Genomic DNA, 20,945 nt, shown 5'->3' with positions numbered 1-20,945 from the left:
AAGGACCTTGCTGATATCGAGGCTTCTAAAGTCTGGGGTTGCCTGCCTTGGTCTAACTGCATAATCTGCTCAGAAATCTGCATTCCAGTGGCAGCCCTGTTTGTTCCTCTGGGCGGGACAGGTGGGGCTACTCCAAGCCTCCCCCTCCCCCCCTGGAGCCGGCTGCCCCTCTGAATGGGCAACACAACTGCCTTGAGCCTGCTGCTGTCCGTATGCAGAGGCCGAGTCATGCACAAGTGACCACAGCTGTCCTTATGCTCCCCAACTGCAGAGGATCTGACAGTTGATTGTCAGAAATAATTGAAATAAGGAGCTTTGTGTATTGCTGATTGATTCTGGGGTTATCAGGGAGAGACTTGCCCTTGCACTGGTCTAGCTTTATTTTGATTTACTTCACATGGGGTTGTTCAAATTATAGGGCGAAGGCCTTCTAGAGGAAGGTAATTCAAAGATTTGAATAGTTCCGAGAGAAGAAGGAGGGAATGCAATGCCAAAGGTCACTTTTAATGGGGTGACCAGTTCCTCCCTTCGTCCCATTTCGTATTCTGCCTTAAGGTCACGGCTGCCCTCTAAATGGTGCAGATAAAGGTGTGACAGACACTCCTTGACGCCACCAGAACATCAGTGACCTCCCTCTATCCCCCCGGGTCTCTGCCCTCCGTCGCTGCTATTCCATCAAAGGCTCTGAGTCTGTCCAGCCCCGGGATCCAGGGGTGCCCGTATTTCTCTCCGCTTCATAAACCATTGGATTGGTCTCTGGCCGCTCTCCTGCTCAGCTTCTTTCGGCGTCACAACTTTACAGAGGAGGAAAGAGGCCAACAGGCTTGAGGCCTGTGGCACCTCGTGTCCGAGGCGGCACCGAAGCGGGCTCGGGCGCCCCCAGCAGGGCTCACGCCCCGTTCAGGGCGGCCGTCAGCGGGTAGACCCTTGTTGTGTTACTGAGTCATACTTCCCCCTCCCCCCCTCCCCCCCGTCCCCCCTCCCCCCCGTCCGGCGCTTTGCAGGGGAAGTCACGCCCCCAATTAAAGCTCGCGGGCTCACAGCCGCGTCACCCCATTTCCCGGCCGTCCCGCCGGCCGCCAGGGGCTTGTACCGCCTCGGCCCGCTCTGAATCAGCGCCCAAAGGCGGCGCTTCCGAACGCACTTTCCCGCGTTCCCCGTTCGCCATCAAGGCTCAATCGATCCGATAACATCACACACACACGTAGATGTCACATATCAGAGACGCTTTTCTATCTAGAGCCCGCGCCCGAGCCCCAGCGCCAGGGACGCAGGCAGCGCTCCCTCAGTCGGGGGGACAGCGCTCCCCCTGCTCGGGAGGAGGCGGGTCTGGGAGCAAGGGAGGCGCGCGCACCGACCACCGCAAGGGGGAGGAGGACGCGGGAGCGCGCGCCTGGGGCGGAGTTCGGAGGCCGGGGGCGGAGTTTCCTGTGACCGTTGGGAGGGCGGGGATCGCGTGGGCGGCGGGTGAGAGCCCTTAAATCCCGCCCCTGGATGGGATTGGATGACAGGGTGTTTTGGGGGGTGGTCAGGAAGGCGCTTCTGGGACTGGCCAATCCCTCGCAGGCGGGGTGGGCCGGAAGCCGGAAGCAGGAAGCGCGCGAGCTCCGTCTCCTGCATCCACCTCGGAGCTGCGGTCCCTGGCCTTCTGGAAGCCGGCCCTGCGCCTGCAGCGCCCAGGTAGGTCCGAGCCGGCGTCCCCCGGATTTCCCGGCTCACGCCTCTCGCCCTCGGGTCTCATTCTCCTGACCACGTGCAGGGTCCTCCAGGAGCGTCCCTTCCTCCGAGCCTTCCTCCGGATGAGCTCCTCACCGTGAAGCCTTTCCCGGCCCCTCCCCGGCGGGCGGCGCCCCTCCCCGGCGGGTGGCGCCCCTGCCCGGACTGGCCTTTAGTGGAGCGCAGGCTTCCGTCTTCTGCCCAGGCCCCGGCGCCCGGCCGCCCCGCCCCCACGGCTTTCTTAGAGCTTCCGATGTCCCTCGTCAGAGCCAACGTCCTCCTGCCCTCGGGCCCCGCGTGGACACGGGGACCCCCTGACTGAGCCCAGGGCTCTTGGGCTGGCTCCCTACCAGGCCCAGGTGCGCTGCTCCCTGTCTCTTCTCGCCCTTTAGGGAGCGCAAGCCCAGGCTCCCCCAGAGGCTCCCCTGGTTGGACCTTGGAACATGGACTCCCTGCTTTCCCCGCATCAGCTGCCCCCCCCCCCCCCACTTTTGTTGCTCTAGTATCCCCGACCTCCCAGCCATGACTGAGAGTCATCCCTCTTCCTTCCCAGGTGCTCCCCTCGCTTCCCAGACCTCTGGCTTCTTCCTCTTTGAGAGCCCCTGGGGGCTGGATCCCACGTGGGATTTCGTCTTCCTGCCTCAGGCTTAGCTGCTCATTTCCGGGTGCACAGCCCTCCCCATCCCCACCTTCCCTGGCTACCTTCCCTCCTACATCAAGGAGTCACTGTTATCCAGAATTATGTGTGTGTTAGTCGGGGAGAGGGGATACCGGGGAGGGAGAGCTCTGACTCGGGAGCCATTGAGGCACAGACATTCTACCTGGGATCCCAAGCTCCTTTTCTCTGGGGTTTCTGTAAGAGGAGGGAGAAGAAGAGGAGGAAGAGAGGGAGGGGGTGGGTTTTCCTGTTCAGACCATTTTCCATCCTGTCCCTACCCTGCCTGCTGCCTGACTTTTCCCTGAAGCCAGGACCAGGCTCACCCCCTGTAAGTCTATGAGACTTGCTTCCTGCAAAGTCTCCTTCAGTTACCTGTGACCATGGTTAGTAAGAGCTTCAGCTGTTGCTTCATTTGTTCCCCTATAAAGGGTGGGGGCAGTGGTCTCTGAGGTGAAGGCCAGGGACCAGATGGAGGAGCTTGACAAAATGGAGTCACTTTGGACACTTTGCTACCTCCATAGGGAGCCTGGAGCCAGAGGGAATGTGTCCTGGAAGCCTCACATCTCTTCCTCAGGTGAGTGCAGTCCATCCATGATCTGAGCACCATCAGCAGTCGCAAGCACTTCCACAGACACAGAAGGTGGAGTGTGAAGCTGGCAACACTTTGCCTATGGATCCTTTCTGTACCAAAAGAGGAAGTAGGTTTAACACTGTAGGAACAACACTCCTCAGGTCTGTGTTGTAAGCTGATCCACTGGGCCCTCGGTAGCATGAACAACATCTGGAAAATCGGCTCTCTATCAGGAGGTAGGCAGCAGGCCATCCTGAGTTCTCAGGAACTGATGGGTCACTGCATTGATCAGAATTTTTATACATACAAGTGTACGTGTCCTGTGGATACACCTGTACACACACACACATGCACATTTGTATCAATCAAGATTCCCCTTTTTTTACATCACCTGCTCCCCCCCCCCCCATTGACAAAACAAGTAAAATAAACTCCATTACATGCAGCACACCATGAATCTGAAAAATAAAACGGAACACAGTGACGATATCCTACAAGATGCTCCTCAGTCCACACCAGTCTTCCACCTTTAAGTGGCAGGCAGCGTGTTTCTTCTCATTGTTCCTCTTGATCCTTGGTGGGTCTTTATTCTCCTCTTGGTGCAGTGCCCTTCTTTTCCAATTTTTTTATGGCATATCACTCAATCCCCATTCACAGCTAATACCCCAGGTTCCCCTCACCTCCAGAAGATTAGTATATATTCATTTACATCCTTTGAGTTTTTCTTAGGATTAATCCTTCACTTAGTCCATCCTCCCTGGAGTTGCCCCTCCCTGTTTTCTTCTTCCTCCTTTTCACTGGTGAGTAAAATGTATTTCTCTCTTCATCTCTATATTATGTATTCTTACTTCCTTTGACTAGATGAGTCAAGTTCACACTTAGAATGTCACCCATTCCTTTCTCCCTTGCTGAAATGTGTAATTGTGGACCTCCTTACCTTAGATAATATTTCCCAGCCCTCCTTTCTTTCCATCATCTTAGGGTATTCCTTTTTCCTTTTTTCTGGTCTCCCCTTAAGATCATCAAGACATAACAGAAGCCCTCCCATCTTTACTTTGACTCTCTCTGTGAGCCCCAAAAGAGATTCCAGGTGACACATCATCGCACCATAATTGAATATAAGTAATTTGGCCTTTTATTTTGAGTCCCCGAGGCTAGTTCATCCTGGATTACTTTTTTGATATTTCTCTTCCTTGTGCTTGAATTTCTAAGGTTTTCTCCATTTACAATCTTTTTTTTTTTTTTTTTCCTCAGAAATGCTTGTAAGGACTTCCACTAAAGGTCCTTTTCCCCCTTTTCATTATATTCCGTTTTGTTTCACGGATTCTTTTGTCTCTGAGAACGCGTCCTTTGCTTTCTGGCATCTCTTCCTAGTTCTATGCGGCTTAACAATGTTGCTGTCAAGTTTTGTGTGTCCTAAGGGTGGCTCCTTGGTACCTGAATTGCACTGGACTTTCTTTCCGGCACCTTACAGAGTTTTCTCCCTAAGCTGGAAGCTCTGCATTCTCACTGTGATGTTTCTGGGAGTTTTCATTCCAGGCTCTCTTTCAGGAAGTGATCTGTGTTTTCTTGGCCATCAGGAGCTCTATTCACATAAAAACATGGAGGCCAGTCATGGGAGAGGCAAGCAAGGCTGGAGAGCAAAGGAGGTTGCCCATCCTGGGACATTCTGTCACTTTCCCAAGGCTCCTGGGGCAGGAGAGGGATCCAGGACGTGGTCTCCTGTGACCCCTAAGACTGTTGTTCCTGGACTTTACCTGGGAAAGGAAAGTTCTTTTGACTCCACAAGGTTCTGGGAAGAGCAGCTGAAAGCACTTTCTGAGGCAAAATTCAGGGACTATCTCATGGCAGTGATCTGAGGTTTCTTTATTTCTACTTTATTCTCTCTAGAAGATATTGGGGGGCCGGAGGGGAGAGTAAATGGAAGAAAGAAAGAGTATGTTGATGAGATGGTAAGGTGAACTGAACACCAGCCCTGAAATCAGGAAGACCTGAGTTCAAATCTGGTCTCAGACACTTAACCCTTGCTAGCTGTGACACTTAGACCTAGCTACCTCACCAAAAGCAAATAATAACTATGTGGGGGCCAAAGCTTGTAGTTTTGTGTCTTGGCTGCTTTTAATGGTGTTCTCACGGTCTGGGGATAGGGAAGTTTGGTCTTGGTCTCTTCTGGCTGACTTGTTTTCCCTCTGAGAAGCCTTCCCTTTACTGTCTTCCCTTTTAAATCTCCTTAATTTGCCTCAGTACTTGTCCTGGCCTCTTGGCTGCCCTTTGGCCCCCACAAATCTGTAGAGAGTTTGATGTGTGGGCAAGGTGTTAGGAACTCCTGCATTCTTTCTTCATTGCTTCATCACCATGTCTCCTCCTGCTCTTCCTTTTCTAAGAATCTGCTTGAATTTATGGCCAAACAAAGGGCCAGGGCTTGGAGACAGGAGTCCCTCCTCTGCATTTCTGCCTCAGTGTCTCAGATAACATTAGGGCTGATCATGGGGAGGGTCTGTTTGCTCCTTGGTTCGCCCATTCTGGCCCATTTCTTCAGGTCAGACTTGAAGGTTGAGCTGGGCTCTGCAACAGTCCTGGAGGGAAGGTCTGGTCTGCTCTTGTTGCTGCTTTCTTGGGGTGCTGAGTGTTGTTTTATCACAGCCTCTTCCCTGTGGGCAACAAGGGGGCCTACACCCAAAGCGGTCTGCTCCTTCACCTCCTGCTCTGAGGTCTGTGTTTGTTACCTGGGTATGAGGAGAGCAGATTACTGCTGGACTCTGTCCCTCCTGGCTGCCTCAGGGCAGAATTGTGGGTTCCCCTTGATTCTGAGATTCCCTCCCTAGTTCTTCCATTCCTGACTTGGCTGGAGTGAAGACGCTTCCTTGTAGCCCAAGCCTGAGACATGGCCTTGCTTCTGCTAACCCTAACTTCCTGGCTTCCTGGCCCAGGGCCTCCCTCCCCAGGACAGATTTCCTTGACCCTGGTTATGTGACCGGGACCTGGATCAAAGAGGACAAAACATCCTGTTGCAGCTTCCTAATGTGGATCTGAGTCGTGCTGCCCTGTTACACAGGATCTGACTGCAGGAATACTCCCTGTTAGGTGTCTTTCTCCCCAGACTTCTCCAGGGTTTATTTACAAGCTTCCCTTCTCTCCCTTGTCCCCCCTCCCCTTCCCAGGGCCAAACAGGATGAGTTTCCTCATCAAAACCCATTTAGTCAGTGACACTGTTCAAATCTCTTAGGAGTCTTTAGAGAAGACTTCATTACATTGCTCCCCTTCAATTTCCTCATTCTTCTCCCTCTGCCATCCTGGCTTAGCTACCCCAAAAATGTTGTTCTCATGTTCTTCAGTTTACATAAGCTGAGAACAGTGAGACAGGTGTCCAGGAGTTTGCCCAGGGTCACACAGCCATTAAGTGTTTTGCAGCTTCTTGTAAGTTAAGTTCTTCCCCAAGATCACCTTCCTTCTAAAATTTCAATCCAAATGTTAGCAGTAAAGGTTTAAATTATATTTGGTGGAGGGCAGCTAGGTGATGCAGTAGAGAGAGGGCCAGCCCTGAACTCAGGAGAACTTGAGTTAAAATCTGGCCTCAGACACTCAACACTTCCTAGCTGTGTGACTCTGTGTAAGTCACTTAACCCTAATTATCTCACAAAAAAAAAAAAAAATTTGTTTTCAAAATTATATTTGCTAGTATTTAGTATTTATTATTTTCATTATGTTGACATAACCTAATCATGAGATTCCTCTACCTTTTAGGTTGTCCAGCATTTCTTTAAGGATTATTTTGCAATTGAATTTATACAATTCTTTTAATTCCTAGATACTGTCTGCATGTTTTGTGTATTTGGATGGGAGTTCTCTCAATTATTCATGTACTTTGTTACTATTTCCCAGAAATTCCCTTAACTTGGGAGGATTCACTGTGTATCCTGCAACTTTCTATAATCTATTAACTATCACACTTAATGTATGTCTGTAAGTCTGTGTTTCCCCCCTGAGGACTCCATTAGTTAATTCCCAGAAATTTGGGGATATTTTTCAATCATTCTCATTTCCTGGTAAATCTCCATTTAGGTTTCTTTCATTTGTTGCTGATCCCTGTAGCAATTTCCATTCTTTCATTGGGAAGAATCTCTTCCCAAGAACTTCACTGATTTACTGGTGAATGCAGGAAGCATTTCTTTTACCTTCTTGCAAAACTTTTGAGACTTCAAAGACCAAATTTTATTTAATTTCCTGAAGCCCAATCCCTCCCCTCATTCCTTATTAATTGGATGTTACCGAAGTTAATGGCCATGTGTCTCTGCTCCCATACATAGCCCAAAGGTACTTAGATTAAGCAGAGGAAGGTAATTGAGGGCTGGGGGCAAAGAGCAAGATATTTTTTCAGATCTCAGGCCACTGCCCCTGATTACAAAAGTCAGGCCCTGCCCCCAAGGAGCTTACATTCCCTTGAGGAAAGACTACCTCCACCCTTGATTCTTTTCTGAGGGCCTTGCGGATTTCAGGTTTCTAATTTAAGTTTCATTTCTCTAATTTAATTCTCATAACTGGGGAAATCAAATATCCATCCATTTCTCACAAGGAATGAAAGGATGTTTTAATTATTTGTACCTTTGTACATTTGCGTGCAGTCTCTGTTTATGCTAGTGCTTAATTTTTGTAGAAGTTCCATATGTTGCAAAGAAATTTGTAGATCCCTGTTGTCCTATTTGAAAGATGCTGTATATCCTTTACCTCCAGTTTCTTTAAAAATGTATTCATCTCTTAAATTTCATCCATTTTTCTTCCCCTTTCCAATGAAGATTTCTCAACTTTCCCTCACTGTCCCTCTTCCCTCTCTGTTTTTCCTAGATTCTCTTTCTCTGATCCAAGCCCCCCCCGCCCTCCCCCCCTTCCTCTTTTTCTTTTCCCTGTACAAGTCCTACAGTGAAAGGCCCCATGGTGACCCTTCGGAGCTCTGCCCTGTAGGCTCTTTCTGCCATTGCTTACAGTCCATTATTCCCACAGACTCTTCCTTTCAGAATTCTGCAGATCACCGCAGGGGACAGGGAGAACACTGCTCCACTGCAGGGAAAATCGCCTCCTGAGATGTACCCTCTCTGGTTTTCCTTTTCAATGGCACTGGCTGAAGCTTTCTCAAAAAGTCTGTGAGACTAGGCCTAAGTCACATAGTCCCTATTCCCAGAGATCTGCAGAGCCAGAAGATCAGGCCTTGGGCTGCATGTTGCAGGAAGTCACATGATCTCTTGGCATAGAGGACTCTTAAGGGGCAGATCCTAAGTGAGCTACGGGGAGGGGGTCCTGACCCTTTCACTGACCACCAGATTATATATCAATCAGGAATGTATGTAGACTATTCTAAGGCCAGAAGACTTTGAAATCATTGACAGGTTGTCAGAACAATCACACTCTTGGGTCAGAGGGTCTTGGGATCACTGATGTATCTTCCCTAAAGTCTAAGGAAGAAATATTGTTCTATTCCTAGATCAGAAGACTTTTACAATCATTGACACAGAGCTTGTCAGGACAATAGCCCTTTAAGGCCAGGGGGACTTTGTGATCACTTATTCTAAAGCCAGAAGGCTCCTGATTCCTTGACAGATTGGTAGAATAGCAGCATTCAAGGGTCAGGGAACTTGAAATTATGCTATATTTCCCCTAGGAAATTTAGGATTTATGGGTTCTCCCTTTCTGCTAGGTAATTAGGAGTTCCTCTCCTAATTCGTATGCTCTCCCAGCTCTTTCATTTCGTGCATTCCTTGGTGTGTTGTGTCCCATCATTTTGCTTGTAACCTATTCCTCTAAATACATCTACCTTTTGTCAAAGAGTGTGGCCAGAGTGAATTCTTCACATGACTGAACCCCAACTTTGGGTGCCTGCCATAATTTGGTGACAAAACCCACACCACAGATCACATCAACAGAAAAGGAAAAAAGAGATGGAAAACCATCAGAAACTAAGTGCATTGGCCAAACACATGGTGTCCATGTAGCAGGCTGGAAATAGAGAAGACTTGCCAAGCAGAAGGATGTTCTCAGATCTGTCCATCCTTCCCAATATCTCATACGTCTATTGTTTAACTCAATATCGTGATTCTTCCTGTCCCAACATGATAGATTTCTAGGTATCTCTTTAAAACATTTATTTCTCATACAGAATCTGGCAATATTGTCACCATGAATTGGTTTTTAATTCATGAAGGAAGCCTCTTTTTTAGTTATTCTTGCTTTTATCCAATGAAATGCTATAATTAAGGAATGAATGCTTTAAACAAATGAAATCAATACAAATAATTACACATATGGGCTGTTTTGCCCATAACTCATAGCCAGAACAACCTCTGGCCGTCAATATAACAAGATGTAATTCTACTTGACTCCACTGGAAATTGTTTCCTACCACTTAGTGCAGTCCAGATCCTCATGAATATCTCTTCAGAATACTCCTTTTTCGTCATATAAGACTTTATTCTGGCTTCTCAGAAAACAAACTACATCTTTTCTTTAATTCTGTTCTCTTCTAAAGGATGACATAAAACTTTTTTTTCTCCCAGGGTATGCTGTACTTGCCCAGCTTCTCACAAAGTCTTTGCAGACTTTTCTTTAGAACATATCACTGGAACCACTACACACCTGTTAGATTGGCTAGAATGACAGGGAAGGATAATGCGGAATGTTGGAGGGGATGTGGGAAAACTGGGACACTCATACATTGTGGGTGGAATTGTGAATACATCCAACCATTCTGGAGAACAATTTGGAAATATGGTCAAAAAATTATCAAACTGCATACCCTTTGATCCAGCAGTGTTACTACTGGGCTTATATCCCAAAGAGATCTTAAAGAAGGGAAAGGGACCTGTATGTGCAAAAATGTATGTGGCAACCCTGTTTGTAGTGGCCAGAAACTGGAAACTGAGTGGATGCCCATCAGTTGGAGAATGGCTGAATAAATTGTGGTATTTGAATATTATGGAATGTTATTTTTCTGTAAGAAATGACCAGCAAGATAATTTCAGAAAGCCCTAGAGAGACTTAAACCAACTGAAGTTGAGTGAAATGAGCAGAACCAGGAGATTATTATATACTTCAACAACAATACTATATGATGATCAGCTTCAGCAATGAAGATGACCCAAATCACCTCCAATAGAGCAGTAATGAGCTGAACCAGCTACACTAAGAGAAAAAACTCTGGGAGAAGACTATGAAGGACTACATAGAATTTCAATCCCTTTATCTTTGCCTGCATTTTTTATTTCCTTCACAGGCTAATTATACACTATTTCAAAGTCCAATTCTTTTTTACAGCAAAATAACTGTATAGGCATGTATACATATATTGTATTTAACTTATACGTTAACATATTTAATTAACATGTATTGGTCAACCTGCCATCTGGGGAGGGAGTGAGGGGAAGGAGGGGAAAAGTTGGAACAAAAGGTTTTGCAATTGTCAATGCTGAAATATTACCCATGCATATAAATAAAATAGCTATTAAACAAATTGTAAATAAAAAGCTATTAAAAAAAAAAAAACCTAAAAAAAAGTGTGTGTGTGTGTGTGTGTATATGTATGTATATATATATATATATATATATATATATAAAATCACTGGAATCGGTTCTGCTGAGGAAGAAATTTCCCATCACCCTATAGTTCTCCACAGATCCATCTACCTCCCAGATAAAACATAAACTTTCTTCCTGATTCCACAAGGAGATGCAGCTCACATAAAACATTTCTCAGGTTTTTTCCAACTGATCCTATAAAATGCTTTTCTCAAAATCCAAGAACACTCTTACTGACCATAGCTCCAGGAGCTAACTGACAGTCCAAAATGGTGTGACCTTGAACAAATCGCTTCTCTGTGCTTGTTTCCTTCTGGAAATTGAAGGGAGTTGGATTCTTGAATTCTGAAGGGACTTTCTACATGTCATGATTTTTATTGGTTTAGGGGTTGCTGACATTCAGGGATGTGGCTGTGGACTTTACCCAGGAGGAGTGGGGCCTCTTGGACGATCCTCAGAAGGAGCTGTACAAGGACGTCATGTTGGAGAATGCCTGGAACCTGCTCTCCCTGGGTAAGGACATTTCCCTTTTTAGCTCTAAATATGTAAGCAATAGGAATATATTTGGGTCCAGGGTTTGGTGCGGAGTATCTTGTGAAGATCGTGTATTTTTAAATCGACAGGAGTCAGTAATTCAAGTTAGGGGAAAATCGTCAGTCTTTATTCTCAAGTGAAGAAGGATAGGCCGTGGAAGAGAATCGGCGATAGCAATGTGTGCAGCTGAGTCAAGAAGCTAGCTGGACCAGCAGCCACACAACCAGCAGCTCGGAGTCTCGAACCCAGGCCCAATCTCTCCGCTTCTCTTCCTGTCTCTCTGCCTCCACCCACCAAAATCGTCATTTCCTATACAACACATCAGGACTTGCACGGAGAGTGGGCAGGGACCATTCTTTATCCAATCATGTATATTAATAGAGTATAGCTCAATTATTATTTAGCCTCACGTATTTGGGACCTCAGTGCATCAACTCAAACCTCAGCCCATTACATCTCCCACTTTCTTTTATTTTAGAACACAGGTGGTCATGCCATTCCTGACTCCTCAGGGAGGTCAGGGCCCCCAAGGGGAGGTGATCACAGCCTTCCTAACTTCTCAGAGAAGGAGGTGAAAGCACCGAAAAGGAGGTGATCACAGCCTCCCTGACTTCTCAGAAAAGGCAGTGAAAGCAATAAAAAGGAGATGATCACGCCCTACCTGACATCTTAGGAAGGGAGATGAAAAGCACCAAAGGGAAATGGGGGTTGCTAGCAGGTTTCTGGGCTGAAGGGTCTTATTATACACAAACCCATCAGCATGGGAGGTATTACACAAGCACATAGCAATAACTTGATAGAGTCGGGATACTGGATCTTGTTCTCCCACCCTGTTTTCTCACTCTTCCTCTATACCAACATTGAGCTTTCAGATGCCCTACTTTACCACACTGAAAGCATTGACGTATCTCTCTAGAAGTCCCTTGCCGGAAGGGACCCTGTCTACTCATGTTGGGATCTTGGGAAGTCTGCATCACAGTCTGGCTATAAAAGGCATTTGTGCCCACTGTGGCACAGCGTCTTATGAACTCCTCTAAAGGAGCATCCTTGCGCAGTCCTTCTGCACACCTTATTAGCATTTTGCTTAGCAAGTTACCTTATTAAAACATCTGTTGTTGGATTTTCCCCATTAGTTCTTTTGATAGCAGTCTGCAAACGTCCCACAAGGTCAGCAAAGTGCTCATCTGGCCCTTGCATTATTTTTGTGAAGGCTTTACCTTTGTCATTTTTATTGTGAATCGAAGCCCACGCTTTGATAGCATTAGCAGCAATTTGCTCATATGCTGCTACTGAATAATTAACCTGTGCTGTGACGTCTGCATATGGACCTATACCTTGTAGTAGGTCATAGGTGATCGCAGCATGAACAGCATTTTGACTATTTTGTTGGGCTTGTATCCTACAGAACTCACTATATTCAGAAAGCCACATGTAATTTTGTCCAGGTTCTAGGCATACCCTTGCTATAGATTTCCAGTCATCAGGAGTCAAGATTTCAAAAGCCAAATTCTGTAATAGCATCTTAACATAAGCTGATGTAGCCCCATAAATAGTGCAGGCCTTTTTCACATCTTTAATGATTTCTGTGTTAAAAGGGGCGTATCTTCGACTTTGTTGACCTGAGGCATTAGACTGGGAAATTACAGGAAACATAAGTGGCTGAAGCTCACAGATGTCCACACCCTTTTCTTTGGCCTTCATTAAGCCCTCTTGCAGTCTGCTCATGATTGGATGCTGGGGGGGAGGTGCTGGTGCTGTCACTGCCCCCCCACCACCACCACCACTGCCCCTCTTCCCTCCATCCCGGAGGGTGGAGTTGGTGGAGGAGAGTCAATCACTTGCTCCTGGGGTGGGGCTGAAGCTGCCTCTGGAGGGGGAAGGTCACCACACCCTTGCTCACTTAAGTTTCCATGCCCTGTGGGGATATGATCATTAATCTCTTCTTTGTCTTCCTCCTCGATATCTGGCCTCCCTACTTGGCTACTGGGAGCTGGAGCCATGGGTTTTTTCTTTCTTCTAGGGATAGGGTTTCTTACTGCTAACTGAAATACATTGTATAAATAAAATGCCTCGATGGAAATTGAATGAGGACCACATTCTCTGAAATGCATGGACATCTCTTATCCAACCCGGGACCAGTTATCTCGAGAGATCTGCTCCTCCTCTAAGAACCAAGGGGAGATGCAGTTTAATATACCCACAAATCTTGCTATCTGTTCCCAAGTTATAAGTAACCTATGTCTTTCTATCAGCTTAATCATGCTTTCTATAGCACCACTCTTGGGTGGGGTTGGGGGCGGGGATGGAGAGTCTTTAGCTAGCATTTGTCCCATTTTAGCCAAAAAAAGATTACTGGTTTAGTTTTTAAGAAAATAAGTTCCTTATTTGTCTGTTAACAATACTCACCCAAGTTCCTGGTCACCGGAGACTTCTTCAGTCCTTGGTTCCCACCGTTGGGTGCCAAATGTGAAGATAGTGTATTTTTAAATCGACAGGAGACAGGAATTCAGGTTAGGGGAAAATCGTCAGTCTTTATTCTCAGTGAAGAAGGATAGGACGTGGAAGAGAATCGGTGATAGCAATGTGTGCAGCTGAGTCAAGAAGCTAGCTGGACCAGCAGCCACACAACCAGCAGTTCGGAGTCTCGAACCCAGGCCCAATCTCTCCGCTTCTCTTCCTGTCTCTCTGCCTCCACCCACCAAAATCGTCATTTCCTATACAACACATCAGGACTTGCACGGAGAGTGGGCAGGGACCATTCTTTATCCAATCATGTATATTAATAGAGTATAGCCCAATTATTATTTAGCCTCACATACTTGGGACCTCAGTGCATCAACTCAAACCTCAGCCCATTACAGTATCTCACAATGGGGAAAGTGCTGGTCTCCTGTGTTCAAGAGACAGGATCCTCCTGCACTGTTTTGCATTGTATGATAGGAAACTGAGAGTGTCCTCTGTTGCTCCTGAAGGTGTATCTTACCTATTTTAGGCTGTTTCAAGTCAGAGATCAAATCAGCGGAGAAGCACTTCAGACATGGAACTGATCTCAGAGGTTATGTTGTCTAATATCTACTTGGACACAAATTTATTTCCAAAGCTCTGAAAATTGCTCAAACAGGTTTTCCTTACAACCTGTTCTTCTTTGGGATGGTTCTAGCATTTGACGTATTCTTTATTATTATAACTTTTTATTGACAGAACCCATGCCAGAGTAATTTTTTACAATATCCCTTGTACTCACTTCTGTTCCAATTTTTCCTCTCTCTCTCCACTCTCCACCCCCTCCCCTAGATGGGAAGCAGTCCTACATATGTTAAATATGTCACAGTATATCCTAGATAAAATATATATGTGCAGAACCTAACAGTTCTCTTGTTGCACAGGGAGAATTGGATTCAGAAGGTAGAAAACCTGGGAAGAAAAAAATGCAACCAGTTTACATTCATTTCCCAGTGTTCTTTCTTTGGGTGTAGCTGCTTCTGTCCATCATTGATCAATTGAAATTGAGTTTGGTCTCTTTGTCAAAGAAATCCACTTCCATCAGAATATATCATCGTACAGTATCATTGTTGAAGTATATAATGATCTCCTGCTTCTGCTCATTTCACTTAGCATCAGTTCATATAAGTCTCTCCAAGCCTCTCTGTATTCATCCTCCTGGTCATTTCTTACAGAACAATAATCCATAACATTCATATACCACAATTTACCCAACCATTCTCCCGTTGATGGGCATGCATTCATGTGGAATATTCTTTTTCAAGAGCATCTATTTATATCCCAAAGTCCTAATTGTTCCCAGTATAGAAAGTTTGTCCTTGATCTGCTTTCCCATTGCCCTCAAAGAATGGAAGGGAATAAGCATTTTTCAACTACTAATCCCAACTATTGTGCCATATACTTTCTTTACAATGCATTGCGAACAATATTATATAAGAATAATTTCCAGGAAATGAACTATTTTTACTATGGTAAGTATCCAAATTGTAGATAAGTAAAGATTCTATTTGCATCCAGATAAATAACTTATTAGAAAGAAATACATATACCAGAGTTTTACACATCTATATGTTTATATATATGTATGCATATGTTTGCTTATATGTATTTGTGTGTATAAGTATGCATGTTTCTATGGTACAGTAGCCATCTCTCATATGGGGATAGGCAGAGTCAAGGAAAAAAATCATAATTTGGTTGTCTATTTGAAAGAAATGGAAAGTTGTACATTGTAGATTTGCAGTTTCTTCTTCAATCATTTATTATACTGTGTTATAGAAGTGCTCTTTGTAAATTAAAGATAAAGCAGAATATGTCAATTTATGCCATATTAACCTTCCACTTGAGGTTATACTTTTATCCCCATTTAAGAGTTGAGGAAACTAAGGCAAACAGGGTTAATTGACTTACCACGGGGTATACAGTTAGTAACTGTTTGAGGCCTAATTTAAACTCGAGTACATTATGACTATCTCCACTGTACTAACAGCTCCCTTAAATTTTTAGATAATTTCTAGATAATGGATAATGGAAACTATGGGATGAGTTTTCCTTCTAAAAAGAAAAGATGGCATCCCTATTGATCAGGCTAAAAGCTTCCCAGGTCCAAGAACTCTTTTTACCCAGGTTAAAAGTTTCTGCCAGAATGGAGCCTAAAAGGAGAGGAGGTGGGGGAAGAACATTTGGCTCTTTCTCAGAACAAGTTGTACAACAGCAAAATGGGGCACATCTTATTGGGAGTTCCTTGCTTGACAAGCACTAATGGATGAGTATAGACTGATATGTGTGAATCTAAAGGGGTGAATCCCAAAATGGATGCAGCTCTGGATCTTCACCCTTTCCCTCAGGAAAACTTAATGACAAATTTCTCTCTATTATCTTCCTTGATTTCCCTCTCCAGGCCTTCTAGTTCCCAGTGAATATGTGATCTCTTATTTTAAGCAAAGAAAATCACAATGGATGCTGGACCAGGAAGGCCTGAGGAGCTGCTCTCCAGGTAAGTGGGTGCCAACAGGAATATGAAAATTGTAGTGACTGAGGCTTCATGGAGTTACCCTTAAGTCAGTGCTACATTTTAGAGGGAAAGACAAGCCATGGAATTCTCTTTCAGATATTCCTTGGCAGTGGTGTCTAAAGCTGGTTACTGGATCTTGGGTTGTAAGATAGGATTAAAATGCAGGTCTGCCTCATTCAAGGCTCTGTCCACATTGTTTCCACTATACCACCAGCTCTATTCTGATTCTGAAACAGATAATATGAAAATGGTCACACATACATGAAGGGGAAAGCGAAAGACAAGCACCCAGTGAGAGATGGAATTTCATTTTTTAAAAACTCTAGCCAGTCAAAACTGTTTGCAAATTACTATTAAAAAGAATTATATTTCCACTTACTCATGATAAGTGTTTCATCAGAACCTACTTTTGTTTTTTTTTTCTATCACTGGTAAAGTGGCCACACTATCATTGTACTTAAGAACCAACCCATGTTGCCAACCAATTCCTTTAAGAAACTACCAGATAGAAGAAGAGGAACATTAGCAGAACATAAGTTTAGCTTAAAAAGCAACTTCAGCATTTTCATTAATGACACTTCTAGGTCTCTTTTTGTAGAAAGGTTTTCTTCCTCCATGATGATTTCATGATGGCCTCTATTGTGTAATCCTAGTGACCACGGTTTTCCAGTAGCCTGCCAGCACTGCTGCAGGAATGGAGGTCCAAATAATATCATGATCTAGTGACTACAATTTGATGAGATGGGATTATTAGGTAACCCAAGAATGAAAGAACTATTCTACTGCAATGAGAGACAGGCACGAAGGATCTTTTCTTGCCTGTGGCCATTTGGGCAAGAATGCCCAACCTTCTTGGAATATTGGAAACAATCTGATGTTCAACTGAAAAAATGAAAACTTACGACACCTAAGGAGGAATCACAGTTTGATGAAATCATGGCATAATCCCAAAAAGCAGTGTATTCCTGAGCACGATACTTTGAAATCACTGAGAAAGACAATTTTTATGGTAGATAAGTGCACATAGTTGTTGTCCTAGGGGACAATTTATCATTGAAGAGCACAGATAAATTTTGGGGCCAAACCCCTTGAGTCGCTGTCTCAATTACAGACTTAAAATAGTCTGTGCCATGGGATGAATAACTCAAATTTCTGCATGAGATGATGTTTTTACATGTGGATAATTTCATGCATTTTTTAAAGTTATGTTTGGTAAAAGAATATGTATAGGGATATGATGATAATTGTTTTAAAGACATAAGTAATGGCCATGCCAAAAAAAAAAAAAGAAAATGGATCAGAACTAAATCACTTATAGATAAAATGGAAAAAAAAAAAACCTACAAGAATTAAGTGTTAGTATTGTAAATGTGACTTCAGATAATATACAAAAAATAAATAAAATTAAAGTGATCACTACAAAGTACAGACAATGAAAGGGAAAGGGGACTATTGAGAGTGGAGGTAATGCTTTAGTGATAGCATACCCATCCACAAGGTGTGAATTCCAGTCTTAGCTGCTGGAATTTGGTTCAGCTCACTCAACCATTCTGAGCTGTTGGCCTGACCTGGGCACACAGTGAGAATGAAGGCACTTTCTGTATTGTCACAGGCTTACTGTAAGAATCTAATGTATTTTAGTAGAAAGCTCATTAGAAATTAAATCATACTGAGGATGTGAGCTAATAGGATTTTCAAGTGACTGATTATGAACATATAATGTCTATTTTGGGAAATAGAAAATTACTAAGTTTCTGTTCTACTGATGGAAGGAAGAGGCTATAAATATGTGTGTTTAATAATGTCTGTATTTGTATTATTGTTGTCATTCTTTTTTTCAGAAAAAGAAATCGGACTTGAAATGAAGGAAAGTACTCCAGAGCTAAGTCTTCCTATAGTAGAAACTCACAAGCCAAGATTCATCAGTGATGGTCCTGCTAACTTCTCTTGGAAAGATATATGTAATACACTTGAGAAAATTCATAGTGGAGAGAAATCTTACGAGCATAATCAAAGTGGAAAAGTTTTCACAGAAGGGTGGGGTCTTACTGGACATAAGAGAATCCACATTACAGAGAAACCTATTGAATGTAACCAATATGGAAAGTCTTTCAAATATAAAAATACTTTTCCTCTTCATAAAATCCATGCTGCAGAGAGACCTTATGAATGTAACCAGTGTGGAAAAGCTTTTGGAAACAAGAGAGTTCTTACTGTACATCAGAGAATCCACACTGGAGAGAAACCTTATAAATGTAAGCAATGTGGAAAAGCTTTTCTACACAAGATATCTCTTACTACACATCAGAGAATCCACACTGGAGAGAAACCTTATGAATGTAACCAGTGTGGAAAGGCTTTTACACAAAGGGGAGATATTATCAGACATCAGAGAATCCACACTGGAGAGAAACCTTATAAATGTAACCAATGTGGAAAGGCTTTTAGAGAAAAGAGAGCTCTTACTGTACATCAGAGAATCCACACTGGAGAGAAACCTTATGAATGTAACCAATGTGGAAAGGCCTTTTTTGTGAAAGCAACTCTTACTGTACATCAGAGAAGCCACACTGGAGAGAAACCTTATAAATGTAACCAATGTGGAAAGGCTTTTATATATAAGGTATCTCTTACTGTACATCAGAGAATCCACACTGGAGAGAAACCTTATGAATGTAATCAATGTGGAAAGGCTTTTGCACGTCGGGTCTCTCTTATTGAACATCAGAGAATCCACACAGGAGACAAACCTTACCATTGTAACCATTGTGGAAAGGCTTTCATAAAAAAGGCACATCTAACTGCACATCAGAGAATGCACACTGGAGAGAAACCTTATAAATGTAATGAATGTGGAAAGTGTTTCACAGTACTTAGAGCTCTTAATAGACATCAGATAATCCATGCAGCAGAGAAAACTTATAAATGTAACCAATGCGAAAAAGCTTTTACATATAAGGTTTGTCTTACTGTACATCAGAGAATCCACACTGGAGAGAAACCTCACGAATGTAACCAATGTGGAAAGGCTTTTAAACAGAAGGGAACTCTTACTGCACATCAAAGAATCCACACTGGAGAGAAACCTTATAAATGTAAGCAATGTGGAAAGGCTTTTAGAAGCAGAGGAGCTATTAATGGACATCAGAGAATCCACACTGGAGAGAAACCTTATGAGTGTAACCAATGTGGAAAAGCTTTTACACATAAGGGATCTTTTACTGTACATCAGAAAATCCACACTGGAGAGAAACCTTATAAATGTAAGCAATGTGGAAAGGCCTTTATACTTAAGTCACCTCTTATTGCACATCAGAGAATCCACACTGGAGAGAAACCTTATGAGTGTAACCAATGTGGAAAAGCTTTTATACATAAGGTATCTCTTACTGTACATCAGAAAACCCACACTGGAGAGAAACCTTATAAATGTAGTCAATGTGAAAAGGCTTATATACATAAAACATCTCTTACTGCACATCAGAGAATCCACACTGGCGAGAAACCTTATGAGTGTAACCAGTGTGAAAAGGCTTTTAGAGACAAGGGAGCTCTTACTGTACATCAGAGAATACACACTGGAGAAAAACCTTATGAGTGTAACCAATGTGGAAAGGCTTTTATACATAAGGTATCTCTTGCTGCACATCAGAGAAGCCACACTGGAAAGTAGTGTGACCAATGTGGAAAGGCTTTCACAAAAAAAAGTTACATCTTATTTGCACATCAGAGCAACCACATTGGAGAGAAACTTTATAAATGTAACCAATGTGGAAAGGCTTTTATAGATAAGGCCTCTCACTGAACATCAGAGGATCCACATTGGAGAGAAATTTTATGCATAACCTATACAGAATGGGTTTTATATGAAAAAACAGGATTGTTTCTTGCCAGATCTCTGAAGAAAGGTAAAAGCATGAAAATAAGGACTATGATTTATGGTGCAGAACATTGAGATAAGAGGTGCTAGTGCTGATGCCTTCCATTCTTAGCCTTCCTTAGCTATAACACTGCATCAAGGGTGAGGAAGGAAAAATAAAATGACTAGGGATAGCAAACAGCTTCTTAGCCATATTGAATTCTTTTCTACTTGTATCATGGTGAGAACCCATTTTACAGAGCAAGTAACTGAGATAAACAGAGACCCCTTGCTTGACTATCAAGTTTCTGAGTTGAGATTAAAACTCAGGTCTTCATTTCTTAAGGCCTACTAGTCTATCTACTGCAACATCGTCTGTATTCTGATTTTGTAACGGAATATTATAAAAATGTTGCCATATGTGGGAGGTTTAAAAATAGAAGAAAAATTGGACAAACTCGCACTTGAGATAAAAATTCATTCTTTTCTACTCTAAGTAAAAGCTAATTACTATTAAACAGATTTATATTTTTATTGATTCATGACATGTATTGGATTAAATGACACGTACACAAAGGGCAATTGGAAATAATGTTTTGTGTTGGGATATTTTTCATGTTTTTTCATTCATTTTTTCAATAAAATGATAAAACGTATGTATGTGTAATTTTTTTCTATATTGCAAAACCTTTTGTTCCAAATTTTCCTTTCCTTCCCCCCACTCCCTCCCCTAGCTTGCAGGTAGTCCAATACATGTTAAATGTTAAAATACATGTTAAGTCCAATATGTGTATATATATTTGTACAGTTATCTTGCTGCACAAGAAAAATCGGGTCAAGAAGGAAGAAAGAAAAACAAAGGAAACTTAGGATTCTTACAAGATTTTAAGTAAGTGGAATTGAGGAGACAGTGGTTAAATCTAGTTTAGCATTGATTTAATCCTACAACAAACAATGGTTTCCTAGTGATATAATGATTGGTGTATACTCGGTGTGGAACATACAAGGAGGAGCTCTCGGGGCCAGA

The 20,945-nt window shown here is 43.4% G+C and overlaps 1 protein-coding gene across 1 annotated transcript; it reads left to right on the top strand.

The window, feature by feature from the left end:
- Window positions 1-1,493: 1,493 nt before the first annotated feature.
- On the top strand, window positions 1,494-20,574 carry LOC100918312 (zinc finger protein 420-like). Its single transcript, XM_031940782.1, has 5 exons — window positions 1,494-1,680; window positions 2,896-2,948; window positions 10,895-11,021; window positions 15,946-16,041; window positions 17,901-20,574. Exons 2-5 carry the CDS (start codon window positions 2,916-2,918, stop codon window positions 19,730-19,732), a joined length of 2,088 nt encoding a protein of 695 aa, XP_031796642.1. The 5' UTR covers window positions 1,494-1,680; window positions 2,896-2,915; the 3' UTR covers window positions 19,733-20,574.
- Window positions 20,575-20,945: the final 371 nt, after the last annotated feature.

This window comes from Sarcophilus harrisii, chromosome 5 (assembly GCF_902635505.1).
Source record: "Sarcophilus harrisii chromosome 5, mSarHar1.11, whole genome shotgun sequence".
NCBI classification, from domain to species: domain Eukaryota; kingdom Metazoa; phylum Chordata; class Mammalia; order Dasyuromorphia; family Dasyuridae; genus Sarcophilus; species Sarcophilus harrisii.
Note: the sequence above shows the minus strand (reverse complement) of the source record. Positions and strands in the feature narration are given on the sequence as shown.